Genomic DNA, 18737 nt, shown 5'->3' with positions numbered 1-18737 from the left:
GAACAGTGAATGGTACTGACTGTTGGCTTAGATTCCTCACTGACCTTGTGTTTGGTACGGAGGCAGTGGGAAATTCTTACCCAGCTGCGTGGATATGTGCGAACCAGGCATGTTCTCGTCCCAAAGAAATTTCCAAAGTTGCTGAGTAAAGGCTGTGAAAGTATCTTACCGGGCAAATTGGTGCAATATTGTAGTTGAAGAGTTTGCTAAAGAAATTTTAAGTGAAACTGCTTTTCCCTGTGTAATTGTTGTAAAATAATTAATTTGATGTTAGGCAACTGTTTCCACTTCTGCGGTATCAATGAAGTCTGGGAAGTTGGATCCAATCTATTTTCTGTTTCATTGTAAGCCACCTCTGAACTGTTTTTTCAGGTTGGAGCAATCCCTGCAAATGCAGCTGATGATGGACAGTGGTCTCAGGGACTTATTTCTGCTGTGAGTAACTACTTCTCTTAAGGAAAACTAGCAGCTTCTTTGAAGAAATAATATCCTGTGAGAATACACAGTGACTTTTCTTACTGTCCCCTAGGCCCGAATGGTGGCAGCTGCAACCAGCAATCTCTGTGAAGCAGCTAATGCCTCAGTACAAGGCCACGCTAGTGAGGAGAAGCTCATCTCATCTGCCAAACAAGTGGCAGCTTCTACAGCACAGTTGCTTGTGGCTTGCAAAGTGAAGGCCGATCATGACTCTGAAGCCATGAGGAGGCTGCAGGTACTTGTGTTCTTAATTACTGAAAACCCATCGTAGTGCTGTGTAAATGCTGGTTTAGCACCGCTTGAACAAACTCCAAATTTTAGGAATAGTTTCTTGAATTTTTAGAATTCTGTTCAGTTTTTCTTCCTTGTGGGATTCTGGGGCACTTTAATTCATCAAGGATGAAGCGATCATGCATTTGACGTTATTCAGCAGTAGCTACAGCTCACTCCACTGTTTGTTTTATTCTTCATTTTAAAAGATGTGGAGACATGCCTGTGATGACCCGTGCCAAGCCCTGGTTTAGATGCAATATTGATAGATTCATGTTTATGATCAGCTACAGGAATACATGAGCTGAGAATGTTTACTACGTGCATTTTTATAGCAACTGAGTATAGGTGGTTTCTCTGCAATTATTCGGTATTCGGTTAGACTCCCAGTGACCTCTGTCAGAAGTGCCAACCTGGGTTGTGGTCAGGTTTCCTTTGTTTCTAGGAGTCTAGAGACAGCAATTGTAGATAGAACATTTCTAAATGGAGAATCATTGTCAGACAAAAACAAGACCAGAAGCTGATGCAACATCTCAACTAAAGTCTGACTTTTTTTTTTTTTTACGTGAAACTGGTTCCCTTTTTCATTACACATCCATTTCATGTTGTGCTTCTCTGAACTATTACTGAATGTTACGATGGGTAAAATATAATGTCTCAAGAACTTTTGTTTAAGGATGTTCATTTTTAAAATGGCTAAAGCCTTCTCCGGCATCCTGTCCTGCAGGCTCAGCCTGGAATGTAAGAATTATTTCAGCTCCTTTTTTTCATACCATCAACATGGAGTATCTCAGGTGGTAGTGAAATTTCCCCTTTCTCTCTTGCTTGCACAGATGCTACTAATGGACACTGAATATAACAGTTCACGTACAGATAGGCAGGATCAAGTACAACAGAAATAAATATGACTGTCTGAGCAAGAGGAATTGATGTCATAATTTTTTTCAAAGTAGAAAAATGGGTTAAATATTTAGGAGGAAAAAATAAATGTGTGAAAAATCTGTTTCTTTCTGTAGAAAAAAGTGTCATGTTAATGCTGTCTGTAGGGATGAGATGGGTTTAGTGCTTTATAGTGAATTCATATAGATTGACTTTGTTGAAGGTCTGTCTGGGAGGTATCAGTAACTGGAAGATAGTTTTGACTGGAATTGCAACCTGTGCTTTAATGTCCAAATGCCAAGATGGGTCTGAGGGAATTTTAAATGCAGAACAAATAATAGGAACAGGAACAAAATCCAGTACTAGAGACCGTTTTCTCAGCTCTGCCAGGAAATTCAGGTTACTCAGTCACTGTAGGCAAATATTATTAAATAGCCATCGAATGTGAAAAGTTGGAAGGGAATGTGAAAGGAAATGAGCCCAAGTGCGGACTGAAATTGAACTTTGCCACTTTACCAAGCTTCATATCTGTCACGAAATGAATAATGAAGGGAAAAGCGGTTTGCATTGGGAAATAATGTCCTTCATCATAGCAAAACCAGTGAGTTGACATCTACCAAATATTTTTACTGGTGGATTTGCCAAAACTACTGAGGCTTTTCAGCTGGCTTTGCCCCCAGCACAAATGTTTTCACATAGCCTTAATCAATAGGTTGGGTTCAGGAGTTTGAGTATATTTGTTTTGTCTTTCCTAAACAACTGCAAAGCTTTGGGAGAAGACATTTGAACTGCATTTCCCATGAATGCTAACTTGGAATGCACTCTTACAGTCTGTTCCAAAACTTAATGAAACAAAAGGAAATGTTTCCTTTCTCTTTGGATGAGGTCCAGACTGAGCAGAGCAAATATCAAGTAATTTGTCCTTGGGTCATTTCAGGTGGGAAGAAAGTTAAATTGAAAGGGAGATGAAGTTGGAAATATGGAATAGGACTGGGGGGAAGTAAGGGGCAGGTTTAGAGCTGGTCCATGTAGCTTCCCCTCCTAGTGCCAGTGTGTCTCCAGCATGTGCAAGCAGGCTGTCTTGGCCAGTGGCCTGTGCATGTGTGTTCTTAGCAAACATGACATCAGGACCCACAGGACAGAGAACTCTGCTCTTGCTCTCTTCACTGTTTTATTTCAAACTGTAGGGCAAGCAATCTCATTTGTGACTTTACCAACTTCCAGCTGCTTAAATAATGGATTTGTGTTCCTTTCTGTTCCATTGATTTTGAAAGACTAATTTGCTTTTTACTGGGAAAAACAAAACATACATTTCCTGTGTAGTCAAGCAAAGATGTTTTAGTTTTGATGCTTAGATGAATCCGTGTTAGTTATGCATTTTTGTTATTACTAAATTTCTCTTGTCTTTTTCAAAGGCTGCAGGAAACGCTGTCAAGCGAGCATCAGACAATCTTGTCAGGGCAGCCCAAAAAGCAGCATTTGGGAAAGCAGAAGATGATGACGTTGTGGTCAAAACAAAGTTTGTGGGTGGCATTGCTCAGGTTGGTAGAATCACCCGAGAAATAAAGCAGAGGAAAAACTATCACAGAAATGTAGCGCGGTGTTACAATGTCCATCTGGTGCATTGCAGGCTGGACAAATCTGTGTAGAAATCTATGATGAATTACTTGAAGCCTCACTGATAGATACAGTTACAGTTGCTGTTACTGACATAACAGCAAAGTTCTGTGCTGTAAGATGTCTAACTTCTTCATTGGGCATTTACCATATAGCGGTTACCACTGTCCAATATCTTTTATTTTTTGTTCTGATGAAGTTAACAGTTCTTTTCTTTAAATACTCCCAAATCTTAATAGACCACTAGTTTTGTATGCATATAATCAAGAAATAGTGTGAGAGATAAGAACTGATGATATATTGTTACTGTGACCATAATAAATAAGGGGAAATAATAACAATGTTTAAAAATCGATTCCAAGACTTTGAGGTTATACCAGCTTCTGGATTCACTGTTATGAATGAGGAACACCATATACTATGGACACTACTTAAAAGATACTGAAACTTATCATTTCTGCACATCTGTAGTACTGTCACTTTTCCTTTAGTATTCTGAGATGCAGGAAAACGCTGTGGATATTTGCAGTGATGAGTTTTCAGTTTTACTGTCACTCAAACATTACGTTAAGACATGGTGCTTATTTTACATGTGCTGTACCCTCACCCCGATAATGCTGGGGGAGCACAGCACTATAAAATCCATCATGGATGCGTGGTAAAACTATGCTGGTAGATTATTCTTGTCTTTTTTTTAGTCCTCTTTAAGAAACAAGTGGGAATACGATACTGTTCTTGATAGCATAGTCCTGGAACCTGGAAAAATTTGAACAATTCTTGCTAAAGTAATTGAAATTTGTTGCTTCTCTGGAGAGTGCTCAAGGCCTAGCTGTGACTGGTGTTATAGAGAGAGAAATCTTGGTTTACAGACAGTATTCCTTGCTGTAATAATTTGTGCTTCTGTTTTCTAGATCATTGCAGCCCAAGAAGAAATGCTGAAGAAGGAAAGAGAGCTGGAAGAGGCAAGGAAAAAACTGGCTCAGATCCGCCAACAGCAGTACAAATTTCTACCCACAGAGCTGAGAGAAGATGAGGGTTAACCTGCTGAGATTTTCTTCTCTTTTTTCTTTTTTTTTTCTTTTTTTTTTTTTTCTTGTAAAGAAATAAGCTAAAGGGGGACAGTACAGTGAGAACTGCTCTGACAACATTCTGGTATGCCAAGCACTTACCGAAATAAACTGCCTGTCATAGCTTTGGATGAGCAGAGGGCAATAAACAATTGTTCTTTCTCATCCAGTCAGCTGAGGTGCATGATGATCAAATAATGGTACAGTGTTAGGTTCATCATTCCTGTTCCTTCCTTGACTTATATCTCAGGAGAGAATGTCTCACTTTTTACTAAAGATACTAAGTCAGTATTATTGTCACTTTCCTGATGCTTGAGGTATTTATCGTTCCTTGACTTGTTATAAAACATTCATAATATTAACAGGAAAACAGTCAAGAAATATTTTGTATGATAAATATCACATGAGCTGGTGGTTCTCCCCCACCTACCCTTGTAAAAAGAAGACCAAGACAGAGAAGGAAGCATGTCTGAGTGGAGAAACACACATGAGTGTGGGTTTGAAGAAGATGCCTGTCCTCTTTCAGTGTTATACAGCTGGTTCACCCCAAAACTGGAGGAATTGTCTCTGCATCTGTTTGCACTAGTAGTATTACTCCTCACCTGATACCAACAAGCTTCTGCCTGTCTGGTATTTAGGTTTACAAAATGTGGCAATAGCCATCCTTTAAAGAGCTCAGAAAACAAAGAAATGGAAACTTTGTCACTGCCTCAGTAATAGCAGGTTCATGAAGGAAAATGCTGTTTCAATTATATACCTCTAATGTGTGACTACTTTTACAGTATTATACACACATACACATGCTCTACCATTGGACTGAATAGTTTGCTTTTTTTTTTAAATTGAAGTTACCTGGTTCGTACTGTGGGATTTCTGTTAGAATGTATGTCAGTTAAAAAAAGGGAAATGCCCAGTACGACAAAAGACTATCACAATTCTTGTTATTCTTTTAATAATTTCATTTATAATTATTCTTTTTTTGAAACCTGTGGGTATTGTAGGAGAAAAGAATAAGTGATTTACAAGTAGACTTTTCCTGTAATATATTTTTGAAAAATCTGGACTCTAGGGAGTTTGTTTTCATAGTTGGTATTGATGAAAATGTACTCACCAAGGAATTGCAGAGAAGGAATAGCAGCAATCTATCAGCAATCTTTGTCTCCAGCTGCAGAAAGGTACAGTATGCTGTCAATATCTCTATTGTGACCTAAACAATGGCAATATGGGTAGAGTGAGTAACACATTTTACCCTGTCAAAGAAAGCACATGAATCACAGCAACTTTAACTAGCAAAAGCTAAACTATTTGACTAACTACAGGAATACCATCTCTCCTGACAACAACTCCACTTGAGCCCTCCTAAACAGTAATGTCAAGTCTATCTAGGTCAGAGGATGTTGCCTCTCCAGTCCTTCTGGAGGCTGTGCTGTCATTTAGATACCTGCCAAGTACGTTCAGGTGAGCCTGTTACGTTCTGTGCATACCCACTTAGTTGTCATTGTTGCAGAAATACTTGTCTTGTAGACTCAAAAGTAACCCCTCTAGTGGTAGGTTTACCAGTTTAGATAGTGCTAACTCCGCATTTTAGTTACCTGCATGAGATATAATTATCAGGAATTTTGTCACACTAGTGTTAAATATATAGCAAAAAATTACTAGTGAGTAAATATTAAATTGTACAAAGATTTTTATTGTTAAAGTCTCTTCTCTGGTACTGATGTATTTCAGACTCAGTAGAGTTGCTGGAGAATCCACAATCATGAGAGGAAAAAATTGGTAAATCCCAAATGGAATCACTGGCATCAACAGATGTGCTGTGATGTGTAGGCTTGTGTGCATATGCAAACCCTTACTATCAGAGACGTGCAGTTCTGAGTTCTGCAATTTTCCACTTCAGCACAATTGATTTGATTTTTTTCACACAAATCACTGTGAGCAGTGTCACACAATCTCGATGTTAAGAATTCCTACACACATATTAAAAAAAAAAAAGACTTCCTGTAAATTTTTAGGCAGAAGGCTAAATTGGTGTTTATTGCTGTAAGACCTAAGCAAAGACAGCTGTAGTGACAGGGATTTTCTGCTGCTGTTGGTAGGTCCAAGCTTCTTTGCAGCTTATGGCTCTTTCTCTTTTTTTCAGCTGGGTAGCCCTGCAGTCTCATCTTTTTTTCAGAAAGATCTGCAAGACAGGTTTTTTTTACTGCTTCCCTTTCAACCTGTGTTTAACCTATTTTTGGTCTCATTAAAGCACCAAGAAAGATGATGCTGTCCTTAGCACCATGCCAGTATTTTATTGTAGGTATAATACTGTTGTAATATACGTTGATCAGGATGGTATTTGCCAGTGTGAAAGAAGCCAAGAGCCTGGTCAAATGCAACTATGTATGGAAATTGTACAGCTAGAAAACTTTATCAGTATGTAGAAGGAAAGAGCATGCTCAAATTGTGTTCCAGATAAATTTGTTTGGGAAGTCCATTTTAGCACAATTATTTTGAGATCTCTCTATTTCTGACTTAATGCCCCCTCTTATTTGACAGAAAGTATTGTTCTTTTTTCTCCTTAGTTATGTGCTCCGTAGAGGAACCCCACTCAGATGAGTAGCTGAGCTGAACAACTGAAGTATTTTTTTACTCTGAATTTTGGGTATTCATTTGGGAAACACTAAGAGAATATAAGCTCATCTAAAGTCTTTCTATTTCAATTTTTTCTTGCTGTTAGAATTTCCAGTACCACTGAAGTCCACATATGACCGTCTGTGGAGTTTGGAACTTGTCCATGCACTTATTTGGCGTGGAGACTTGCAGCAGGAAGTGACAAGTTGGAGTAAGAGATGAAAGCTAGTTAATAAGAAGGACAGATGTTACTTTGTTCTGTTAACTTGTGAAATGGTAAACGAGCTCTGTTGTATCTCACCCTTCTTCATGTGGAATTCACTTTAAGGAATTGTATGCAAATTAAAAGCAAAATGCCTCAAAGTTGTTCGTGTGCAAATAGTCTAGTGTTGCTTCCCCAACTATTCAGAAAATAATCTGAAAATTTTATCATTTGTTTAAACTTTTCTATATCAGAAGCCTCAAAGTAAGAAAAGTTGTACAACAAAGAATTGAAGGCAGATTCTTGTTTCATCTGTCTCTTTCACTTTGATTTTCTGCATCTTTATTACTTAATTCCTAATGAAGGGATGAATACAAAATTTAGAAACCTCTTCAACGTAAAGGTATAGCTCATGAGTACATTTTTGCTTTTAATCAGTCCAAACTGATAAGGTATTCATCTTGGGAGTATGGCATGTGCCATCACTACATTTCTTCCTTACATTATTTTTAATCTCTGGGTTTGGAATATATTTTTTTTTGTGTGTCTTATACTGTAAAATCTTATGTAACTGCATCATGATTAACACAGAGTTATCTGCCCATAATTGTCATGATTCCTGAAACCTGCTTTTCCATATTCACAGTGTATACATTAAACATATTGCGGTTGTTCCCATTAATGAAACAACATTTCTGTGGCACGAAGTTTATGATGCCAAATGCAGAAACTGTTTGTTCACGTGAGTTACAAGTCTGTTACAAATTGCTGCTTTGCAGGACCTGCAACAAAGTCTGATAGATTATTTCGGAGGTAGGCAGATGCACAGACTGGATCTGGCTCATGAGCTGCCCTTCCTTTGCTGTGTGAGCTCTGTCCTGGGGCACTCCGCATCGTTCAGTGGAGAGCGATGCAGAGATCCTGGAGGGAACGTTGCAGAGTGCACCAGCGCTGGGTACAGCCCCACGGGTGTCCTTCAGCCCAAGAGGCTACACCCCGACTTTCGTCACAGTGGTCAGGGGGATGCTTGACCAAACTCACGCTGCTTTGGTCAGCAATGGGCAGAAGGAGGACCTGGTACTGAGGCACAAACACAAGTGGCATTCATTTCTTCAGTAGCTGGTAGTTTCAATAATTCTGGCAGAGTATCCCCTGTGTCAACTGCCTGGTATCAGATTACCCCCATAAATCTTAAACTTCCTAGTGGGAGTCAATAAACTTAACAGTGCTGGACTTTGTGTATTGCCTGCGTCTCCAGAAGGCACAGGAATTGTCTCAAAATGTGTGTGATCTGCCTTGCCCCTGCATAAAGCAGGTACCACAGAAGAGTTCTGGGCTGCAGTCTTGCAGCACCAGAGAAATTTAACAGGAGAATTGATCTAAACTAGACATGGCCCAGTTCAACCCATGCCCTGGACTGTGGAAATGCTATACCTGTGACAGTTCATATCTGACAACCTGATTTGTTTTGCCTGAAGGTTATTATCTATCATTTATTGAGCTACAAATATAAGTGCCATCTTGTCACTTTTTAAATGTTTTAAAAATAATAACGTAGCAGAGACTTTTGTTTTCTCTCAATTTCGTATGCTTTGTTGCAGTGGAAGAACCTTCTGTTCAAGACGGTTTTGTAATGATATGCTGGAGTTTCTAGGGAGTTGAACTGTCATTTTAATATCTTCCCTTCCTGTTAAAGTTTTAAGCCCAAGAGAGGCACAAAGGAGTTTGCAGTCACGCTGCCACGCCATTATGTATAGTATTTATCTGCCACAAAAATAAATCACATTTTATTTTTGTCTTCACCAGCAATAAGCCCTTGAAGGAATTCCCTTTTTTCCCCTGCACGTAGGTATTTGTGACTTGTGTTGCACTGATTGTCATGCAAAGGATGAGGATCATTTTCCTCCTTAGGCAAAATAAGGCAGAAGTTTTATCTATCTGCAAGGCTGGGAAAAGGCAGAATTCCCAGGCGACAGAGGAGAATGTTCTATTTAAAGCTCTGCTGCATAGACAAAATTATGAATTCTTTGTGATACATGTCAGTGACCATTTAATATCCTTAAGATAAAGCCTGTTAACCACATATAAATATATACAAAAGTCAAACACTGGTTATTCAGGGGTGTTGGGTGCTTGGTGGTGTTGAGTTTTAGGGAGAAGGCTAGTTTTGCTTTTATATATGTTCTGATTTCCATTTCATTCAATGTTTTGCCATGTCAGATATAACTCTATGTGTACATACAGTTAAACTACTTCAGTGCTCTATATGAAATCTTGCCAGAAATTTCGTACCAGAAAAATGAATTTTTTCTGAAATCTTGCCACTGATCAGTTGCATTATAACTACTTTGAAGTTGCTGCCAGCAGGGGCTGTTGCTGGCATGACTGTGTTCATGCTAAAGTGGGATCTTTTTGGCATTCTGTGTGCTCATCAAGTGGATCCATCACCAGATGGGTGTATCGTGGTTCTGATTATATGGTAGCTTTTTTCCATGCATTCTCCGTGACAGGATTGGTTAACTGAGTATTTAACTGGGGGGACATAGAGGCCTTTGGCATGTATTAGGCTAAAATATTTTAAAACATTATTAAAATCTTTTAAAACAGATATTTTAATCTTCTAGAAAAAAGCTTTTGGAAACTTCGCTGTCCTTATTTTCTGTGCTGCACGATTTTAATTTGTGTTGAAAACATTCTAGGCACTACTTTAGAGACTGTAGGGAAGTTAATTGTGCTTGCACGGTAATGCCTAGAGACTTGAAAAATAAATGGCAGTGTTTGATGTGCTTGGGTCCCTTTTGACCTTATCTTTCCTTACAAGTTCCTTTGCTTTTCCCTTTCTCTTTTCTTCTGAGCATTTTTGAGAGCTGGGCTCTTTCTTTTTTGAGCATCTTTTAACAATATGTACACTAAGTTTTCCACCTGTGCAAATCAGTTATGTCTAGGGTGGCAGGAGAAATACTAATATGTGGGGTTTATCCATTCCTAATTTGGATGAGGTACAGTTTATATAACAAACATGATTTTATTTCTCTACTAGTTATTTTCTAAGTATATTTATTTATAAATTTTAAAAATTGATAGTAGAGGCTGGTGACTTAGCATCCTAAAATGTACACCGTGAGGGTTTATCCCAGAAGAGGATTTCCTTTGGCACCTTTACCCATAATTGGTATTGCTAGAAAGTCAAAATCTCTTTATTAAGAATATACATGGAACATGAAGTTCAGAACTTTTGAAGATGAAAATTCATTCATGGTCAATGAATGGTCATGAATCAAATGTAAATTTAGCAACCTCAGAAGCATTTTGAAGTCTGTGGAAAAGATACTGCGTTAGGAAAGTGAGAAAATGTTGCCGGCTATTTTCTTAGTACAGTTTTTGCTCTTAGAGTGCTGAATTTAATAATGCTGGTTGGAATCGCCAATCCCACGTGGGTCAATATTCAGTACTTTCTTGGCTGTTGTTGTAATCCTTTTGTTTTAGAGTAATTCCCTGCACTATGCTCCATCTTCTCTGAATATGGTTCAAAAATCGGTAGGTTTTGTGGCTGTTTCTGTTTTGTACAGTGCAATGGACCAAGTAAAAAGGTTAATATAGAGGTTTCTTCCATCATTATAGTTGATATTTGCATTCAAATTGCATTGTTTATACCAGGTTATTGACTAAAATATTTACTTGAACATAAGTCCCTGAACTGTTGATCTGATTTCGTCTTGGAGAGAGTGGTCAGATTCTGGGGCAATGGGTATATCATAAATATGTGTTTGTACTGTCTTGTACATTCTCCAGTTTGACAATAAATACGTTGCATTTTATTAAGGATGTACTGCCAGATAATAGTTTTATCAGCCTTGCTTCTGAAACCTCAAGTTGTGTTAAATGGGATTTAAGCCTGTGCTTAAGGGATTTCCCAAATGAGAGTTTCAGATGCTCAGAGAGACAATGCACGGCCCACGTGCTTTACCACATGTTACTAGTTCCACCTTCTCCATCGCGTCTGTCCCAAGATCAGTACTAAGAAGAATACTCTGCTCTCTGAAACCGTTTCTTATTTGTGGTTCATAAAACACTACAAATGAGTCATTCCTATTTAACAGATGGCAAAATTATGTTGCAGGAGGGGAGATAGCTTGTTCAAATCCCTGGAGCGGGTTGCACTGCATGGAATAGCCAGTGAAGTTCCTGTGATCCGAGAACTGGATAGAGCAGTAGTAGCCATATCCAGGAAGGGGTTAAAATTTATATTCCCATCTAGTTGTTAACTGCTGCACATTATTTTTTGCCTTCATGTTTCTCTGTCAGTTCCAAAGAAATCAAATGCATTCTTTCTCAGTAACTGTATAGCAGGGGGACTTAAACAGTGACTGTGATTAGTGCCAAGAACAACCATCTTTCGCTGCCAGTGCTTTAGACAAACATCCTGTCTTCCAGAGTTGAATTTAATCTGCAAGAATCTCTGCTCAGTGCCTTGGCTTTGCCTTATGTTGTAACCACTGTTAAGGCACCAGCCTCGGTTCTTTTCCAGTAAGGAAGGACTGAACACAGGGCACCAGCCTCGGTTCTTTTCCAGTAAGGATGGACTGAACACAGTGTTTTTCTCTGACTTTTTTTTTTTTTACAAGAGAAGTGACAGCTTTAATACTTCAGACAAAGCTCTTGCAACTTATTTAACTCAGCCTCCTGCAAAATATGGCGACAATCCCGAGGCATTGAAGCCTTTAGTGTGACACTTTTAGCCACAGAACCAGTTTTGGAGTTTACTCAGAGATGCCTTTAGTCATCTGCAGCTACGTGAGACTTAGGCATTAAGAACACCACACTAATGATTCCAGTCTGTCTGCAATTACTTACTTTTTGCCTTCAGCTATGTAAGCACGAGTATTTTGTCTCTTCTAAATATTCATATTTTGTTTGCATTTTTAACAATAAATGAGTTGAAATGACACTATATGTCTAAAATGCAAGCACAGTTTCTTGAGATCCAGTCTGAGGATTACATTTAGTTCTACTTTTTCTGTGTAAATGGTTAGCTATTTTAAAATAATAATATTTTTTCTAAAGAGGCATGCTTAGCAAAGTTGGTGTGAAACCAACTCAAGTGCATGTAAAATGCTTACACTTTAGACAATTTTTTTATCTTTTACTGAGGGGGGAAGCACATAGCTTTGCTAACAGTTTAAAGATTGTTATTTATTGTTATTTGAAATTTAATGAGTTGAAGTAATACAGTCGCTGTGGGAATATTTGTGTTATGACCTAAGATGGAGGCATGTTAAGAACCAAAATGAGTATATTCTTCAAGCCGAGACTGAACTTTTGTCTCATGAAATCATTGGAGACTTCAGCTGAATGTTTATTTCTCTTCTCTTTTTGGTTATTGGTTTTGCTTGCATCTGGTTTTGCCTACTTTCATCTGCTCCTGCTTGGCTTTTTTCCTTCAAAGTCAGTATGTTTCAGTATATGCAGCTTTAGCCACAGTAATGTGTATTTGAGAGGTGTGTATGGTCAAAAAATATGAATAATCACATTCTCTTAAATAGATTTGAAAATTAGTGAGTTCAAGCAATCCAGACATTGTAGGAATATTAGTGTTATGACTTCAAACAGAGGAGTGTTTGAAACAAATTGGTTGTATTCTTTAAGTCTAGACTGAGCTTTTGCTTCATGAAATCAGTAGTGATTTTAGCTAAACGTTTGTGTGCCAGCATAACTTTGAGTCTGTTTCCTTTTGTGTCAGAAAAATGACAGGGAGTGAGAAATTTAGAATAAACACACTGTTCTTGCTGATCTCTTACATATATCGCTGACCTCTTTGGATCTGGGACCTTGTGTTACAGCGATTTCACATATGAAGACTGTGGAGAGAAAAAATACCAGTTCAAAAAGACCGCAGAAAAATCAGTCATTCTGTTGTGCTTGGCTTGCAGTCCAGTTGCCATCCTCTATCATTTGGTGGTGATAAGGCTATTTAGGGTAATTTTCAAGCCAAACTACTGTTGTGACATGCCTGTGATGCTTCCAGATCCTGTAGCCCAGCAATTCAAGCCACAAAGAATTTTCTGGTTAGCTTCCTGACTGTTCAGGAGTCATCTTAGGTCTCTTCCAAATCATGAGAGTGGCTCTTTGTTACATGACCAGATGTACCCAGCTCAGAAGAGGTCAGAGCCTATTCAGATGTTCTTCCATATCTATCTACTTCCATGGGCAACACCCACTAAAAAGAGAACCTTCAGCCTATAGTCCTTTTTAAAGTATTTGCTAGTAGCAGAGTTCAAACTGCTTGGTCCTTATGTAGATTCACATCTGTCGATGAAGATATCAGGTATTCCCTTTTATTTTGTTGTTTCACACCCTCCCTGCTTAACATGCTAGATGGTTACTAATATGGTAATTGCCTTTGAATGGAGGGAGAGCTGCTGGATACAGAATGGAACGTTGTCTGTTCTTTTCCTCTGGAACTGTAAGGCAGGCACAGGCTAGGAAGTGGCTTTGGGACTTGCAGAGAGGTCTCTCTAGGTCTGGTGGGTCACATTATTGCAGTGGAATTTGAGATGCCAGCACAGCTTTGGATATGTGTGATTGTGTACTGGAAGTGGGGTTGGCCAAACAACACGGGCAAGTCTAAATCCTGTGCTGGGGAAAAAAATAATTCACTGTGAGCAAGAGCAGGGGGGGCAAAACATGAGATAACACTTTCTACCCTTGTGGACATTCCACACAATGACAGATATTGCTGCATCTCTACCCTGTTGCAAAAGGGGAACATGATAAGGACTGGATTTTTCTGTAAAAGGTAAGTGCTGGGCTATCTTCAAAATCCTAGCAAAACTCTACAAATATAAATTGAGGCAGAAAGCAGACCATTTGAGGCTTGTTTCAGATGGTTGCTTCCAAGTAGGGATTGCAGTATCTGTAGTCGCTCCCTGCCAGTAAAATTGGCAGTGTTGAAAGGGCAGGTGAGAGCCGCAGTGACACTATTGATGGCAAATTACAGAATCACATTTAAAATTAGGTAAACTCAAATGTTGCTTTGGTCCCTTTTGATCTTGCAGACAAGTAGATGGTAGCTTTTGAGACACCCGTGCATTTCTGAGTGTCCAGGCCACCTTCAGAGTTGAAATAGAAATACATGCTATAACCGGGGTGTGTTGAAAGCCATGACTTCATTTCTTAGAACTTTAACAGCTGTATAGCTCAAAGACAAATAACATCCCTGGCTGGTCTCTGTAATAACACAGACATCCAGAAAATGCCTGGCATTTTTTGGTTCACTACTTGGGATCAAATTCCTCTGATTTTGTTTCTCTCTGGACTAAGAACAGACTATTCTTAATGTTACAGCCCTAAGGAGAAATTTTGCATCCCACTGCAGCTTTGTTTCCACACGTGTTATATGGGCCTTGGAAAATTCTACTGCACTAGCAGTATTTGTAAAGTCTCATGCCCAGCCCTTTCCATCAGCAGCAAGTTCCTGTCGTTTCATTTGGAATTTCAAAGAAAAAAGCATCTGTTTGCCCAAAAAACAGTTGGCAGCTTTTCAGCCTAACTGCTTCCACAAAGCCCCGTGGAGTTCTGTAAAGAAGCTAGTTCCCGCCATACTAATTCAGGTGCCAGTTCTGAATGCCCTGATAACTTTTTTTTTTTCTCCTCTGCAGAAACTCTTCTGTGATGAGAATTCTTGAGCTGTCAAAGCACAGGATTTCAAAGGGCAGAAATACTGAAATGGAAAGAAAAGGAGAGTCTGTCCTGGGAGCCGAAAGAAGTGTTTTGTTTAAGCTTAGGAGTCCAAGACAGATACGGCTCCTCTGCATAAGAGCAGCAGGAAGGTAAGTGCAGATTTAGGAGACAGGGAGCTATTTAAATTCACAACACTGTTGGCATAAGAGGACTTGATGTGTATTGGTCCTGAATTAGTTTAGGCAGGAAGGGAATTCTGGACTAGCCTTTAAGTATGGCTAGAGGGGAGTAGACATCAACTCGCTTTTGACACCAAGAATGAGAAACAGGCTTATACAGCCACAGTGAGGATTTGACCTCAGGGCTCTTCTGTCTCTGTCCCTTACAAAGTGTTACTGAGATTTGGGGTGGGAACCCAGTGCTGGGGTTACAGGTTAATCAGCCCGAACCATTTAATCTAAACAACTGCCCAGATTACTGCAGTCTGGAAACTGATCTGATTTTTCTGGCAACTGTGTTCCAGCCCAATGTGGTGTTTTCTCCAGTAGGACTGTGTTTCACCATGATGTCCTTCTCGAGCAGGCATCACGTGAGACACACTGGAAGGTCAGAATCAACTATGGCTCTACATGGCTGCAGGGAGTGTCTAAGCCACTTCTAGCTGCTGTATCTTAAAAGCACTCTAGTACAGACTTCAGGTCCCTGCTTGTGCCTGCAGTCAAGCCAACCCTTGTACAAGTGTGTTGTTGCATCCAGTTAATTTCTCTGCTATTGCAGGTACTACCAACAGAGAACATTGTCCAGAGCTTTGATCCAATCTACCAGTTTTAATATACTTTCTAAGGCTTTCCTGGAGATCCCTGTAGGCTGTGCTGGGCGTTGTTTTTTCATGTCAACTGTAGTTGATTAAATCAAGAAGATGGAAGTGGGGATATATAATATTTTACAGGATTCCTCTCACGCAATCCTGCATGTTTCTAACCTGCCTTTCACTGCCTCACAGTCAGGTTTATCTTGAAATATTTACCCTTCTCTCACAGTCTGGCCAACTCTTCAGAGCTTTTTTTCTCTTACTCCTTCATTCATGTTATTCACTGCCCAAAATTAAATGTAGAGCCTTGAAGTTGAGGACTGGGTAGAAGGGAAGGGCATTTGAGTGACAGAGCCTGCAGAGAGAGTGTGGCTGCAGCAGAGAGTCTTGCTGCTGCTGCTGCTAAGTGCTTCGATGCTTCTGCAGCCACTGTTTCTTGCAGGGGCCACTTTCCAGCAAAGCCTGAACTGCTGCTGAAAGCCGCATTTCCTGCTACACAGAGCTCCCAACCAAAGCAGAAATCAAAACAAGAGCAAACCCAGTGTGGACTCTGGCAAGGATCGCCCTCTCTTCATATATAAAAGGGAAGCATTTAGCCTGACCTCATAAAAGAGAGAACTTAAAGGACCGTTCTACACTTTGAAATCTTACCCTCGATGGCATGGAAACAAAACGCTGACTTGGGAATTTCAGCAGCTCATTTCACGTTCTGCTCAGCCCTCTGTACTTCCTGAGCATGAATCGGCCATTGCATCATCCCAGGAAAATGAAGGTTATTGGGTCACTGGCTGCCCTTATAATCTGCTCAGTAAGGAATTTCTCAAGGGTATAGACCAGTGCCCAGAATAACATTTAACAAGGTCTGGAAAATTTGGCCTGCTACAAGCAGAGACTTTTTAAAAGTTTGCAGGAGGCCTACCGTTTGGATGAGTTAGCAGCACACCCCCCTCTATAAACATCACTTAAAACAGCTGCCTCCAGGAACCATGGAGAGAAATAGCTGAGGGAAGGTCCAGATGACTTTGCTAGTAGTTTAGTATGTTTCTTAATGTATGGGCCTGTGCTAAATGGAGAGAAATCAATGTCGAGATTTTCTTGCTCCTGTTTGCCTCCGGAACATCAGCCCTCCTCTTACACAGCCACTCACTCCACATGCAAACTGCACCCTGGAGAGCACGTATGGCTGAAACTTCATGCAAAGCAGTACTGCCTCTTCCATTGCAAGTCCTGTGTATTTTCTGTATGTGCTATATATGAGCCATTTCTTTAGAGGGACAGAACAGTATCTGCTTTCTCTGAATTTTGTACCAGACTATAAAGGACAATTCAGTGGCTCTGTTCACCAGTTGGATCGCACTATTTCACCAGGGAATAGTTCCTGGGATTTAAAGAAACTTCCCACCCACTGGGTAAAGGCAGAGACAGACAAGATTCAACTTACTGAGAGCAGAAAAGTGCTGTCACTGTAGAAACCCAAACATGTTGTGCTGTGCAATCTCAGGCTCCCTCTCTACTTGCTCTGGTGATGATTTGACTGTGAGCTTGGAGGCTCTTCCCAAGCTGTTCTACAGCGCTCCTCTTACTAACTCCTCTTACTAGTACTCTGCCTACTAGTCCTGACAGTTCCTCTCTGCCTGCATGAATGACCTGGTTCTGCTGTCCTTGCAGCTGGTCACTGTGGGAGTGTTTGACTGGAAAGCATTTTCTGCTCACATTCTTTTTGCCCACAGGAGAGAGGTGAGTTGATGAGAAGTTATTGTTCTTCTCTAGGAAGTGTTTCTAATTTCTCCCATTTGTGTCTTGTGATATCAACTGATCCTACGCCTAGAGAAGCTGCTGCTTGTGCCCCATCACCTGATCCCACACCACAACTACTGGTTCACCTCTTCTTCAGCAAGCAATGCTTAACTGTAGCACAGTTTTTCTGCAGGCAAAGTGTGAAACTGCAAATATACTAGCGACCACAATTCCATACAGCATCCTTGTACTACACAGATAGATGAAATGTCTACAGACAGAATGATCAAAGCTTGAAAATGTTTGTGGAATAACTTCTGGTTAACAAGCCCGCTTTTATAATGGGTAACATATGAGAACAAAAGGTGCAGGAGAACATCGGCTTTGGAAAATGGAGCTTAATACAAAATTATGTATTGCATATTGTTTTAAAAAACCCAGTGTAAGTAGTGCTTAGCTGTGATTAGAAGAAATCTAAAACATCTGCAAGAGCTCTTAAATAAATGATGGAAAGTGGGAAGAATTTAACAAATGTTGGGAAATGAAAGAACAAAGAGCTGGGGGAAATTTATGCATCTGCCTGAATATGTGAAGCTTTCCCCCATACTTTTTGTCATTACTGCTAAGCAAAAATTATGCTTTCCCTATTTCATTGTGCAAACCTTCCATTAACTCCATTAATCTATAGCCCTCAAGCCTGAGACCTGAATTTCTTTTACCATTGAACTACATGACTCTTGGCAGTTTTCTCTCTGTTTTCTTACTGAGTGTGATATTGAATTCTTTTTTCTCAGAAAAGGGAGATATTTTGGGCTAACTTGGGCAAAGAGTTGATTTGGCATCACTTCTAAACTGTTGTTAAATAAAAATGATGACATAATTTGAAAAATGGGATAAACTTAAATGCTATTTCTGTCTCCTATTAGATTATCTTTTAACTTATTTACTTTCTCTTTATTTATATGCCCTAAATACATTTGGGTGAAGTAGATCAACCAATGAACATCACCTTCTTTAAACATCCCTTGGAATAGCCAGCACAACCACTTTGGCACAAAACACTGAGCTGCATTGTAGGAATTGTCAATAAAATAATTTCTCTTAATTTAGTTTTCAGAACGTTGCAGGCATCTCTGTTTAAACCATTTTTTTTAAATAAAATCTGTTCAGTATTGCGTAGAGGCACGAGACACAGGAAGTGCAACAATAGAAAGCTCCTTCCCTTTTTCCCTCACCCAAATTCAAACTACGCTGTTACGGTTTTTCCTCATTCTTGCAATGTTTGGCTCAGAAGCAATTGCTCTCACCATGAAAAGGAAACAAAATAGGTGAAACTTCTCAGTTGTGATAACCTGCAGCATTAGCTGTAACAGAGAAAAGGGAA

At 39.6% G+C, this 18737-nt stretch overlaps 1 protein-coding gene and 1 long non-coding RNA gene across 5 annotated transcripts in view; both read left to right on the top strand.

Annotated features, from left to right (window-relative positions):
* Positions 1–10943, top strand: part of TLN2 (talin 2) — a 185358-nt gene extending 174415 nt beyond the window's left edge. For all 4 annotated transcript variants that reach the window (XM_014944527.1, XM_014944528.1, XM_014944526.1 and 1 more), the window contains 4 exons: positions 373–435; positions 530–712; positions 3042–3167; positions 4155–10943. In XM_014944527.1, the coding sequence (XP_014800013.1) occupies positions 373–435; positions 530–712; positions 3042–3167; positions 4155–4283 (501 nt within the window). In that variant the 3' untranslated portion in view covers positions 4284–10943. The remainder of the gene's footprint in view (positions 1–372; positions 436–529; positions 713–3041; positions 3168–4154) is intronic.
* An 856-nt stretch (positions 10944–11799) lies between these two features.
* On the top strand, positions 11800–18262 carry LOC106889360. Its single transcript, XR_001412300.1, has 2 exons — positions 11800–14954; positions 16059–18262. It is a non-coding gene; the product is annotated as an uncharacterized LOC106889360 (long non-coding RNA).
* Positions 18263–18737: the final 475 nt, after the last annotated feature.

This window comes from Calidris pugnax, unplaced genomic scaffold (assembly GCF_001431845.1).
Source record: "Calidris pugnax isolate Ruff unplaced genomic scaffold, ASM143184v1 scaffold70, whole genome shotgun sequence".
Classification (NCBI taxonomy): domain Eukaryota; kingdom Metazoa; phylum Chordata; class Aves; order Charadriiformes; family Scolopacidae; genus Calidris; species Calidris pugnax.
The sequence above is the reverse complement of the archived record's forward strand: the minus strand, read 5'-3'. Positions and strand labels throughout refer to the sequence as shown.